The 13,984-nt window shown below is 35.4% G+C and overlaps 1 protein-coding gene across 1 annotated transcript in view; it reads left to right on the plus strand.

Annotated features, from left to right (window-relative positions):
- Nucleotides 1-3,344: 3,344 nt before the first annotated feature.
- Nucleotides 3,345-13,984, plus strand: part of LOC137623535 (uncharacterized) — a 27,007-nt gene continuing 16,367 nt past the window's right edge. Inside the window, exons 1-6 of the mRNA XM_068354370.1 lie at nucleotides 3,345-3,488; nucleotides 9,120-9,324; nucleotides 9,710-9,945; nucleotides 11,538-11,695; nucleotides 12,262-12,488; nucleotides 13,922-13,984. The exon at nucleotides 13,922-13,984 is cut by the window's right edge and continues 124 nt beyond it. Of these exons, the coding sequence (XP_068210471.1) occupies nucleotides 9,125-9,324; nucleotides 9,710-9,945; nucleotides 11,538-11,695; nucleotides 12,262-12,488; nucleotides 13,922-13,984 (884 nt within the window). The 5' untranslated portion in view covers nucleotides 3,345-3,488; nucleotides 9,120-9,124. The remainder of the gene's footprint in view (nucleotides 3,489-9,119; nucleotides 9,325-9,709; nucleotides 9,946-11,537; nucleotides 11,696-12,261; nucleotides 12,489-13,921) is intronic.

The raw sequence follows: 13,984 nt of genomic DNA on the forward strand, positions 1-13,984 counted from the left end.
AACAGACAAGCAGATGTCCTAAAGTAGAGTAAAGACCTTTAAGAATAAAATTTGAGCTTCAAACCAAGAAAATCAACCCCATGAGTGATCTTTATAATAAGGAAACTCAAGAGGTACAGTATCATATAAAAGACCACATAGAGTAACGCTGTTAGCCCACATCACGTGGGGGACTAAATTCATTTCCTCTCTGGTGCTCACCCAGTTAGGACGGTATAAGCCGAAGAAAATTCACCATGGACCAAAGATATACAGGTTTAGGGACATTGAACTGAGGCCTGTGCCTCGCTTCATCATCATCGTTGTCTGTAATCTTGAACTCTTTAAAATCCACCTCTCGTGAGCTGCATATGGAAAAGAGCCCTTGTCACGCTGAAGATGCATGGCGATCTTAATCGTAGGACATTACTGAATGGTCTTTGCAGTGTAGGCCTACCTCTGGTTGCATTAGTTTCGGAGTCTACTATGCTACTTTTATTTACATTTCCATTTTTCTGTCCATCCTTTTAATTTTCAGTGTATCTATGGTTTTCCCATGTGTAGTCCTACCTCAGTGACAAATATCCTTCTAGGGCTATGTGGTCAATGTACAAATGATTTATAAAATCATATCGGAAGGAATTAAACTAATTTCTGACCTTGAGAAGATGGTTGATAGTACATAAATAAAAGTTACTCTATAGTGATCGCTGAAGAAAAAAAGATAATCAAAGGATACTATAGTACTGTAGTTGTCAGTGGTACTTTAGAGGCTTAAGCATTTTTTTGGGCTCAAGCCATGACGTCCTGATGGAAGGTTCCTTTTTGGTAGCTTCCTACCATAAAGGAACCTTCCATCAGGACGTCATGGCTATCTCACCCAAAAATAGATTTTTCGCTTCGCTCAAAATCCGTTTATAAATCAAGTGGATATCAATAATATTAAGTGATAATTACATATAAAATACTAGACACACATGCTATCAAACATCCAAGTGTCTGTCCCTTATCAAAAAGTAGATATAGATATACTCTTGGAAGACACTTTACTAAGTTATTAACGATTTAGTTTTAGACTGATACATGTATTTATTATTATTATTATTATTATTATTATTATTATTATTATTACCACTATTATTATTCTAATTATGATTACTTGGTAAACTACAACCCTGGTTGGAAAAGCTAAGATGCTATAAGCTCAGGGGCTCAGATAGGGAAAATAGCCCTGTGAGGAAAGGAAACAAGGAAAACTAAAACATTTTAAGAAGAGGAACTTTAAAATAAATATCTCCTATGTAAATTATAAAGACTAACAAAATAGGAGGAAGAGAAATAAGATAGAATAGTGTGCCAGAGTGTACCCTCAAGCAAGCTATGATGCAGGCATGAGCTTATTTGGTCTATTTTAATATATATATATATATATATATATATATATATATATATATATATATATATATATATATATATATGTGTGTGTGTGTGTGTGTGTGTGTTGATTACTTTTTAAGCTACAACCCTATTTGGAAAAGCAAGATGCTGTAAGCCCAAGGGCTCCAACAAGGGCAAATAGCCCAGTGAGGAAAGGAAATAAGGAAACAAACGATAAGAGAAATAATGAACAATTAAAATAAGATATTTTATAAACAGTAACATCAAAACATTTATTTCATATATAAACTATAAAAAAGACTTATGTCAGCTTGTTCAACATAAAAACATTTGCTGCGAGTTTGAACTTTTGATCACCATAGATAACTTCAAAGTAGACAATCTCTTGGAAGTCATTAAATATATATATATATATATATATATATATATATATATATATATATATATATATATATATATATATATATATATATATATATAAAGTGCGATAAACAATAATTGTAGTTTTTCTTTCTTTCATCTATAACATTAGACATTTCAAATATAAGCATTTTATGAAGTCAACCATCGAAAAATATGTACGGTAAAAACGAATTAAGTACTGTATATAGGTTTTAAAATTACATATTTTTCAATATGTAAGCGATAAATGGTCTCCAATTTTAAATTATCTCCATCTATAGTCTTCCTGTAAGTTTGGATTGCCTAAATATGGTAAGCAAATGATAAAAATTTCCATCTCATAAGCCTGGCTTTATACTGACTTAAAAATATACTATCACTCGGTTCGTATTTGTAAATTATTAAGGCTGAATACTTTTATATTTCATAAAGCCTCATGAAAAAAAAATCACTCAACAAAAGCCGGTTAACTCAGAAGTAAGAGTTGGCATAAAAAAAACTATTTTGCCGGAGGGCTAAAATGACGAAAATGGCGTAGCATACAAAGATGTTGAACGTTACAATCGTGTTTATTTTTCTTATGATTTACTCCTCATAGCTGTAAATTATTCATTTTTAAGGTCACCAAGTTGCTTTCACGTTATTGACGGGCAAACTCAACTAATATAAAGGTACGTAATTTTTATCTCAATGTTTTTGTCTTTTGATATCAATTTTTACTTCAAATCTAAGTCGTATATAACACCTGTTCACAGTCTAGGGATATGTGGGCATACTTCGAATATTTATCGTTTATTATGATGTTTTAAATTCAGTTGAATTGTGTGAGAAACCAACAATCTAAAATGAGAAATATATTTTTTAATTTTAAAAAAAGTTAGAAAATAACAAAAGAACGATGACACTGAAAAGCATTGTCAAGAACAGGCCAAGCATGGCTTGTGTTTATGTTTCGCTTTGCATTAATGTAAACAGAAGTACAATAATAAAAGCAAAAGTAATTCAAATTTTAATCAATTTTATCAACCATTTATCAATGGTATAGCAATTGTTTTATTTTAATATAAGAATTTAATGGATTTAAAATCCAGCGCCATTGCCCTCTAACATATCTGGCAGCTACAGACCGTACCTGATTGGTCGAAATTAATGAATGGAAACTTATTCGCTTTAGAATAATGAAACCAAAAGCACACTGAATTATAAACAATTCTACCAACCATTTATCAATAATATAGCAATTGTTTTATTTTAATATAAGAATTTAATGGATTTAAAATCCAGCGCCATTGTCCCCTAGCGATATCTGGCAACAATAGAGCGTACCTGATTGGCCAAAAATAATGAATGGAAACTCATTCTCGTTAGAATAGTGAAACCAAAAGCACACTGAATTATAAACAATTCTACCAACCATTTATCAATAATATAGCAATTGTTTTATTTTAATATAAGAATTTAATGGATTTAAAATCCAGCGCCATTGCTCCCTAGCGATATCTGGCAACAATAAGGCGTACCTGATTGGGCAAAAATAATGAATGGAAACTCATTCTCGTCGGTGATTGGTCGAGAATATTTAAAAGGACGACGCCATCGTAACGAGAGATTCAAATTGTCCAAGAGGCGAAGGTGTCTCCACTGTAGTTTTGTTTATATTTTTAAGTTTGTGTGATATGTAGTGTATTTACGGCTGTGGTGTTATGAAGGTAATATCAGTGAAGCGTTTATTGTTTCGTTAATTGTAAAATTGGATGGATTTTCAGTATAAATCGCCATAAATTTGTTTTGGTCGAAATCACCGTAAGCAAAAGTTTGCTAGAACCGAAGGTCATATAGAAACCGTAGCTTGGGTATTTCCTAAACATCAGTAATTACGTTAAACGACTTAAATAATATTAATAATAATGTAAATAACCCATATTACATACTTTAAATATCAATTTGTTATTTAATAAGTAATTTATGGCGGTCTGGGTAATGTTTGGGGTCTGGGCAAAGTTTTACAGCCTGACATGCTAGGCTATGTTAGGTTAAGGTTGTTTATGTCGTAGAAAACGGGTAAATTTTCATATTTCAAATCATTAATGTGTAATTTTAGATGTTTTGAAGATTTTAATAATGAATTCTGGCGGATATCCATAGGATATGAGTAATGGTGGGTTGGAAGTTTTTGTTTGCCAGGACTTTGGACGCATAGAAAACGTGACTCGCAATCCAATTTTCTATGGAGTCTTTCATAAATGGGCAAAGATTAATGTATTACAGGTTATTTCGAACAGAAAATATATGTTTTCCTGTAGTAAACAACGCTATTGAACCAAATTTGACCTTCATTTCAACTGCAAACGAACAAAACAACCAGTTCGACTAACTTCATGTAGCCGAACTGGTTGTTACGGTTGAAATGAAGGTAAAAACCAGTTGAATTTACGTTATTTAATAGCGGAAAACATATATTTTCTGTTAAAATGTTTAAATATAATGGCTCTTGTTCTGGCGTGGGCTCTCTTCGCTCTCCGGAAAACAAAAACATCAAGCTCGTATGTACTGGCAAGTGGTAATATTGAGCTGCGCACGCTAACATTAGCAACGCTAAATATAATGATTATTGTTTCGCCACTGGCTTGCTTCGCTAACATTAGCAATATTACGTTAACGTATATATATTTCTAGAACTATTCATTTGCGACAGGAACGAATGTCATTTCTGAAGAAAGCGGACCTGTTTCTATAGAAAAAAAATTTTTTTTTTTCCCCTAGGTTACATTGCCCTGTAATACAGCACAATAATACCCATAAATTTTCATTGCATTACTACCTCCTAAATTAATTGCGTTAATGATTTATTGCTTTTGTTTGCGATTAAATATCTCGTTCTATGTTCTGACGATCGGAATACATTTCGTTACGAACTTTAGCCCTGCCGGCTAGGATTTCAGTGTTAATTATCAATTATATAATCTTGGTATTTGATTAACTTGGTTTTTATAACCCAGCTGTTCATGGTTGATTAAACGAATGTACTGGTAATTTTTTATTCAAATATGCCAATTAAAATTGTTTTGGGAAAATTGTGTTAATGTAAAATCAAACTGAAAACAGCAATATGATCGCATTTTCCATGGTGACACATTGCGCAAAATTTGTAAGGAAATCAAGATATATATCAGCCTAAGGTACCCCCACTCATTGTCACTTTCATCATCTTGGCCTTATTTACGAATAATTGGTAGATCCAAATTGTTTTGTTTCATGCAATGCGTAATTGGTAACGTGTTGTGAAGTAGGTGGATAGTGTATAGGTAGTTGGATCCCCAAATTTTTATCCCCCAAAATACTCCCCCCACTCGGCTAATGCAAGTGGCGCAACTTGTACTGCCTGTTAGAACGGGAGGAGTGATATAATGTTTATTTGCAAGCAGCGATTCTGGGTACGTCAATGAATAATTGGTATTAGTTTGTTGACTAAAACATTTGTAAATACACATTATTATTATTATTATTATTATTATTATTATTATTATTATTATTCAAGCTACAACTGTAGTTGGAAGAGGAAGATGCTATAAACCCTAGGTCTGCCGACAGGGAAAAATAGCACAGTGAGGACTGGAAACAAGGAAATAAACTACAAGAGAACTAGTGAACAATTAAAATAAAATATTGTAAGACCAGTAACAACATCAAAATAGATCTTTCAGGTAATGGCAGACACGGATAGGAAGGATTCTGTTTTTATTCCCACTGCAGGCCTGGTTACCCAGACCCAACGATTTACATACGTACCTTATTCATTACTTACGCATATACTGTAGTTTAGCTCCTATTTTGCCGTTAACTTTTCTATCATTAACCACACTAGTAAGTGTAATGCGCACTGTAGACCTTACATAAAGGAATTTTATCTGTCCTTTCATCGCATTGTGTCGCTGTTATTTTTAACCTTTGCCTTCCCTCTTTTCTAAATTTCTCTTCCCTCATACTGTCCAACCTCTCGCTTCGACTTGACCAAATGGTCTAAATTCATAATTCAGTCAAATTATGTAGTAGTTATTATTTACCAAACTACAACACTGGTTGTAAAAGCAGAGTGTTACTAGCCCAGAGATCCAACTAGGAAAGTAGCTCAATGAGGAAAGGGAATAAGGCAATAGCAGTTGAACTACAGTATATGCATAAGTTATGAATGAAAATATAAATTCCATTAACCCTTTTACCCCCAAAGGACGTACTGGTACGTTTCACAAAACTCATCCCTTTACCCCCATGGACGTACCGGTACATCCTTGCAAAAAACTGCTATTTACATTTTTTTTGCATATTTTTTTATAATTTTTTGAGAAACTTCAGGCATTTTCCAAGAGAATGAGACCAACCTGACCTCTCTGACGAAAATTAAGGCTTTTAGAGCAATTTAAAAAAAATATATACTGCAAAATGTGCTTGAAAAAAAAATAACCCCTGGGGGGTTAAGGGTTGGAAAGTTCCAAATAGCCTGGGGGTAAAAGGGTTAATATCAGTAACCATTAAAATAGATCGGTTGTAAATACACTATAAAGAGAGATGTCAACCTGTTTCACAGAAAAGCCTTTATAAAAAGTTTGAACTTCTAGAATTATGGGAGGCTTTGTAGTAGGTCTTCAATTGCCTCACCTTATGTATGACGCAGGCTTGCTCTTACTTGAGCTCCGTGGAACTATGAACATTTACTGGATAAATTTGGGATTTGGTATTTCCAGGGTTTGAAACTGGATAGAACTACGGTTTGCTCTTACAAGTCAAATATTCCATAGAATGTCAATAAATGGAAATGACTTTAATTACATATGTTAATTTCTGCTCTCAAAAATAATGAACAGTTCTAATATGAATCACACACAGAGTACTGTATATCTGAGGCATAAAAATTAGAGCGCGGCGAGATGTTGATCACGTCACGACCAGAAACTTACTGACGATTCGACCTGAGCTAGCACGCTGCCCGACCCCGGGTCGCCTCAGGGCACGTACCACACTGCCAGAGGTTGACCCCGTAGAAAACGGGAAGAGGGTAAACTATACAAAAAGCTGGTCGGTTAGGTAGAGTTAACCAGTAACTCGTAAGAAGGTAGTTCTAGGTAAGTATGTTAGGAAAAATACAAATTACTTAAAAATTTGTGATTTTTGTAGACATGATAGTTGAGAACCCTAGGAAGGAAACTTAATAAATCCTGTCATCGTGTCTAAAAATATGATTAGTGTTACCAATACTGAGGAAATTTCCCAAGATCTGTGAAGTACAAGTAATTGATGGTGGAAATAGGAAATTTATAACTAAAGTCTACATACCAAGCTTTCTGTTTTTCGTGTTTTGACCGTGAGTCTACTGTATACAGTAATAACCAAACTAAAATCGCGATATTAATCCGGATCACCTTCAAAATATAATTGGTTCTTCTAGAACATCATACCTATCTATTATTGAAGTTTGGGAAAAATCTGTCTTGAAATTTTGATATAATCCTATAACAAAAACTAGAAAAGCACTCAAAGGGGACAGATATCCGCCACGGCAGCTTATTTCTCAACCTTGACCTTGACGTAGGACTTTCAAAATTGAGTCGCATCCACGTCTCAGCCTCCTTAATATTCCCTGGAAGTTTCACTAGTGAGTAAAATACTTGCTCTCAAACAACAAACAACGGACAAACCTCCTCCCAACTTCATTGACGGAGGTAACTAGAGGGGTTCTCAGTAGAGAGAATACCCTCACTGGGCTATTTTTCCCCTACTGGAGCCCTTGGGCTTATAGCATCTTGCTTTTCCAACTAGGGTTGCAGCTTGGCTAGTAATAATAATAATAATGCTAGGCAGTCTTATTTTGCTCTCAACTTCACTGCGTACTTGTATTTAGATAAATTTTCTTTCAAATATAATGGATTTGTCCTTGGCTTATACCCCATATGTTTCATTGAAATTGGTTTAGTAGTTTGTGCGTAATGCTCATAAACAAAAAAGTAAACTAACAAAATATTTGCCATTTAACCCTTTTACCCCCAAAGGACGTACTGGTACGTTTCACAAAAGCCATCACTTTACCCCCCATGGATGTACCGGTACGTCCTTGCAAAAAAATGCTATAAAATTTTTCCTTTTCATATTTTTGATAATTTTTTGAGAAAATTCAGGCATTTTCCAAGAGAATGAGACCAACCTGACCTCTCTATGACAAAAATTAAGGCTGTTAGAGCAATTTTAAAAAAATATACTGCAAAATGTGCTGGGAAAAAAATAACCCCTTGGGGGTTAAGGGTTAGAAATTTCCAAAGAGCCTGGGGTTAAAAGGGTTAACATTGCTCTTATTATCATAGTACTGTTACATACTTGTACTTTGATGTACCTTATCCAAAATGTTTCAGATTCATCCTTGGGTCATATTCAACATGACTGCCAAGTTTGGTCAAAATTGGTACTGTAGTTTTGTGTAAAGTTGCTTACAAACAAACAAATAACGACAAGGGGGAATACATAGTCTTCGCAAAATCTTTAATTTTGGTGGAAGCAGTAAAGATTTCATTATATAACCTCCGTGGCGGAAGTGATAAATGTCGATTTTATGTATTTTGAGACATTTCCAGGTAACTATTGATAGTTTGGAGATATTTTGGAGGGGATTTTAGAATTTTTTATGGATTTTAACCAAAACGCCATCTCTCGATACTTTGCACTTAACGAAGAGTGTTGTTGTGGGTAGGAGGGGAGGGGAGAGTGATACGGCAATGTCTCATTTGAGAATGCTTCCACTATCTGAATAGTGTGATTTGATTGCGTATGACAAAAGAACACACTAAAATAGCCCTTAAATAATCTTAGTTGGTGGGGTGACATAAGAAGTGAGCAATAGTTACATCTTTAAGGTTGTTGGGTAGTATGTTTCCATTGGGTGAAGAGGGGTGTAATTATGCATGGTAGTATGAAAACACACAAAAATAGTCCTTACATAAATTAATTTTGAATAAAAGCCAAAATCAGTCCCATTAGGTTGGCTGTAGAGAAAAGTAGAAGGTTGGGGGGTAAAATGAAGGGGAAGGGTCATTTTTTAGCAAAATATCCTTTAGATATGTTAACTAATAATTTTAACTTTCATATGGTTTAAATTTGTAAATACAGTAACGTTGTCCAACCTTGCACCTGTCGTAATATTGCAATGTATGTCATCTTGTGGAAGTGGTTAAAGGCCTCAGGTTTTCAATGCTAGGAAAAATACAAATTCCTTTTTTAAATTTTTTTTCTTTTATATTAAAGTGTCGTTGAGTTTGAACAATTTCTGTGGGACGTAACTTTGATCTATTCCTCAGACAAGATGACGTTAAACCGGAGACTACTGAAAAGGGTGCATTCGCCCCTTAAATCCCCCAAGCGCTTGAACACCTCTATCCGGAAGAAAGCGCTAATCAAACAGCTCAGCAGCGATGTGCAGTTTGGATCGGCTTCAAAGGCCAATGTTAAAGTCGTGGTCAGGATTCGTCCGTATAATTCCCGGGAACTCGAGAATGGTTCCAGGTAAGCATGTACAATATTTTGGTTTTCCTAACTCGGTAGATTGGTATATGACATCACAGTTATTTGATAAAAAAATTTAAGAATCTTGGATCAGTAGTCATTGTTTACATTTAAATCCCATCAGTCATATCTTGTCTTGTTTATGTTCTCATGTCTCCACACTCAACGTTATTTTGTCTGAAATACAGATAAAAAAATCGTCCAATCTCTTCCTTGTTCAAGATTCTTTGTAGGTCCTCAGTGAATGGTGCATATTTTGTGGAATTGGAAACTGTTAAAGATCTATCATTAGGTTTAGCAGTAGTTTGAAAGCATTTTACCCTTGGATATCAGGGTTTTTACTATTGCAATTTTTGAATAAGTGACATATTCCTCAACTTTTTAGGAGAGTTGTCAAGGTTGTGGATGAACACATGATGATTTTCGACCCTAAAGTGGATGACGAAGACTTTTTCTTCAAGGGAGTTCGTCAACGGACGAGAGATTTTAACAGGCGTCAACACAAGGAACAGAAGTTTATCTTTGAGAGGATATATAATGAGACATCAACTAATGAGGAGATTTTTGATGAAACTACCAAGGATATCATCGACACAATTCTCGCGGGATACAACTGTTCTGGTAAGCTTGAACTACGTCACGTCCATGGAGAATCTTCACCGAGGTTCACTTGATGTTTTGGCAGTCCCAAGGCTTGTATTGTTTTAACCCTTTTACCCCCAGGCTCTTTGGAAATTTCCAACTCTTAACCCCCAGGGGTTATTTTTTTTCAAGCACATTTTGCTGTATATAATTTTTAGATTGCTCTAACAGCCGTAATTTTCATCATAAAGAGGTCAGGTTGGTCTCATTCTCTTGGAAAAGGCCTGAATTTTCTAAAAAAAAAATTATCAAAAATATGAAAGAAAATTTTTTTATAGCAGTCTTTTGCAAGGACGTACTGGTACGTCCAGGGGGGTAAAGGGATGAGTTTTGTGAAACGTACCAGTACGTCCTTTGGGGGTAAAAGGGTTAAGTGAATTTGATCAGTCATGTGTTGACTTATTATGTGCTGTAGATACAGTATGTTCTCTAGTAATGGCATTGTTCATTCAGTTCATTCGCAACTTGGCTCGGTGAATTTTTGTGTAATGTTTAGTGGCTGATGTAATACTGTACTGTGCTGTCTTAACCCTTTTACCCCCAAAGGACGTACTGGTACGTTTCACAAAAGCCATCCCTTTACTCACATGGACGTACCGGTACGTCCTTGCAAAAAAATGCTTAAAAATTTTTTTTTCATATTTTTGATAATTTTTTGAGAAAATTCAGGCATTTTCCAAGAGAATGAGACCAACCTGACCTCTCTATGACAAAAATTAAGGCTGTTAGAGCAATTTGAAAAAAATATACTGCAAAAGGTGCTGGGAAAAATATAACCCCCTGGGGGTTATGGTTTGGAAATTTCCAAATAGCCTGGGGGTAAAAGGGTTAATAACAAGTTGAATATGCAAATAAGCTAAGCCTTGAAATAAAGTCGGCAAGAAGCTATTCAAAACAATGTAGGCTTGATTAAAAAAAAGTGCTGAAGGCTAATCTGATTGGAGCTGTTATGAAAAAATCTATGTATTATGCTTGGATGAACTAGATTTCACAATGTAAACTTGAAAGATAGCGTACTTACAATTGCAACTTTTTTGTTTTTGTTTTGACAAGTATTAGGATTTTGTTTTTCAATCCTCCATTATTGTGTACTTTACTGTAATTTAGATTAGCAGATAAATTATGAGTCAACTTATAAGACTACTTTACTGATTACTGACAATCATAACCTTATCAGGTATTGAAAGAAATTATGATGGAGGAAATTTTTGTAAGACATTATCCAAGATATTTTCTTCATTCTTTTGTATGTTGTACTTAATTTGGTAAATTTTCCAATTGTTGTTTAGTCTTTCTGAGCCACCCCACTATTTCATCTTTCAAGTAAATTTGCCAAGTTGGATGTGCATGTGCTATTTATACAGTTGTGTCTGAACAGAAATAGGGATTGTACTTGTAAGAAAAAATATGCTGTAGTAAAGTGGCTCTGATTCGGTTTGATACACACATATACAAAACCATTAATGAAATTTCATTATAACATACGAACTGACCCTACATGTTTCATAATACATTGACAGGATCTGAATTTCAACTAACACAAAACCGTATTTCTTCTTGTGTTAGTACAGTATTTGCATATGGAGCAACGGGCGCTGGAAAGACTTTCACTATGCTGGGGAAGCCAGATTGTCCCGGGATTACCTTCCTCACGCTCATGGAGCTCTACCGTCGCATTGACGAGCAGAAAGATGATAAGACTTGTGAAGTCGGAGTCTCCTACTTAGAGGTTCGTAGTTATTTTTCAATGTAGTAGTTTGAGAGAAGTTGACTGCTTGCGTAATTCAATTTGTAATAGTTGAAAGACATAGTTGTTCCAACACGGAGTACTTACCTCGAACTACTTTCTTAGGAGTATCTGGGATCTTCTCCCAACCGACCAGAGTTTTGTGTAGTTTACCCTAGTCCCGTTTTCTATGAGGGGTAACCTCAGGTGGAGTGATACACGCCCTGAGGCTAACCCCAGGTCAGAGACCATGCTTGCTCAGGTCTTGATCTCCAGTAAGTTCTCTGGTCGCGTCGCGATAACATCTCGACGCTCTCTCCTTACCCTTTGTGTCCCCGACCCCCCTTTTGTGTCTACCCTCGGGGCACGTTCTCTCACTCCCGGGTTAGCCCTCCTTAGAAAACGGGTATAGGGTAAACTACACAAAACTCTGGTCGGTAGAGAGGAGATTACAGGTAAGAAAGTAGTTCTCGGTAAGTATGTTAGGAAAAATAAAAAATACTTGAAATTTTTGATATTACTTAAAATTTGTGGTATTCTGGTATGTTATTTCCTTTATTTTCCTGCAGGTTTATAACGAAACTGTTCGAGATCTACTGCAGTTAGGTAAACCTCTAAATGTACAGGAAAGTGGTTCCCAGGTTTTGGTTCCTGGCCTTTCACTTCACAAGCCAAAGGATGCAGATGATATATTGGGAATGCTGGAATACGGGAATCAGAACCGCTCCCAGCATCCAACTGATGCCAATGCCGAGTCTTCAAGGTCTCATGCAGTTTTCCAGGTATGTACTGTAATGTATTTTGTTTTTAATGAATATATGATATGGATGAATGGAGTGAAGGAAGCTCTGGGTGATAGGAGGATAGATGTGAGAGAGGCAAGAGAGCGTGCTAGAAATAGGAATGAATGGCATGCGATTGTGACGCAGTTCCGGTAGGGACTGCTGCTTCCTCCGATGCCTTAGATGACCGCGGAGCTAGCAGCAGTAGGGAATTCAGCATTATGAAGCTTCATCTGTGGTGGATAATGTGGGAGGGTGGGCTGTGTCACCCTAGCAGTACCAGCTGAACTCGGTTGAGTCCCTTGTTAGGCTGGGAGGAACGTAGAGAGTAGAGGTCCCCTTTTTTGTTTTTGTTTCATTTGTTGATGTCGGCTTCCCCACAAAATTGGGGGAAGTGCCTTGGTATACGTATGTATGTATGTATGATATGGAGGGCAAATACAGGTTGATGTGTCATGTTATTTGGAAATAAATGGTTAAACTGAGATTATCATTAAGAAAATAGTCAAGAATATTGAGTAGAAATAGAGATAATTTGATTGCAAAGGTGCCCAGGAGATTGTTTCATGTATAATAAATGTACTTTTCTGTGGGTATTGGAATTGAGGTTAGTCTTTGAGTGAACCATGACCATCCTGTAATTCAGCCTGCCAAACTTCCTACTTAAAAAATTATAAATATACTGCAACAATGTGTATGTATATTGTCTTTTTTTTCCCTATGGACACTTAACGTCCCATTATGGTTTTCAACTCAAAAATGCTATTCTAAAGGAAAATTCAACAAAATAAATTCAGAGAAAAGCTAATGCTTGTCCAAGTTACCTTGAAATTGCTATGAGGTTGAGACTACAATATGGCAGTCTATGTTTTTCGACCTGGTAACATTGAAGTTATCAAACCGACAGTTATATTATCCTTTTACCCCCAGGCTATTTGGAAATTTCCAACTCTTAACCCCCAGGGGTTATTTTTTTCAAGCACATCTTGCAGAATATATTTTTTTTTAAATTGCTCTAACAGCCTTAATTTTCGTCGGAGAGAGGTCAGGTTGGTCTCATTCTCTTGGAAAATGCCTGATGTTTCTAAAAAAATTTATCAAAAATATGCAAAAAAAAAAAAAAAAAAAATTTTTTTGCAAGGACGTACCTGTACGGCCATGGGGGGTAAAGGGATGAGTCTTGTGAAACGTACCAGTACGTCCTTTGGGGGTAAAAGGGTTATTCAGTACAACAATTTTGTTAATGAATGTCTCAAAAAAATGAGTTTTTATGCCTGGATTGAATAGAGTAAAGATAAGAACAGATGCGTACAAAGAATGTGTAGTAGATATATTTCAAGTAACTGTTCTGTAACTTGCCTGTGGTAGGTTATATTTTATTTTGTTTGGCATTTATTTGTTTTTTTACAGATTTTAATGTTTTTTTTTTTTTTTTTTTTTTTGACAGATTTATGGTCCGCCAGCAAGATAGGACAGCTAATCTTAAAAGCAATGTGTCGATTGCAAAACT

Source organism: Palaemon carinicauda, chromosome 30 (genome assembly GCF_036898095.1).
Source record: "Palaemon carinicauda isolate YSFRI2023 chromosome 30, ASM3689809v2, whole genome shotgun sequence".
NCBI lineage: Eukaryota > Metazoa > Arthropoda > Malacostraca > Decapoda > Palaemonidae > Palaemon > Palaemon carinicauda.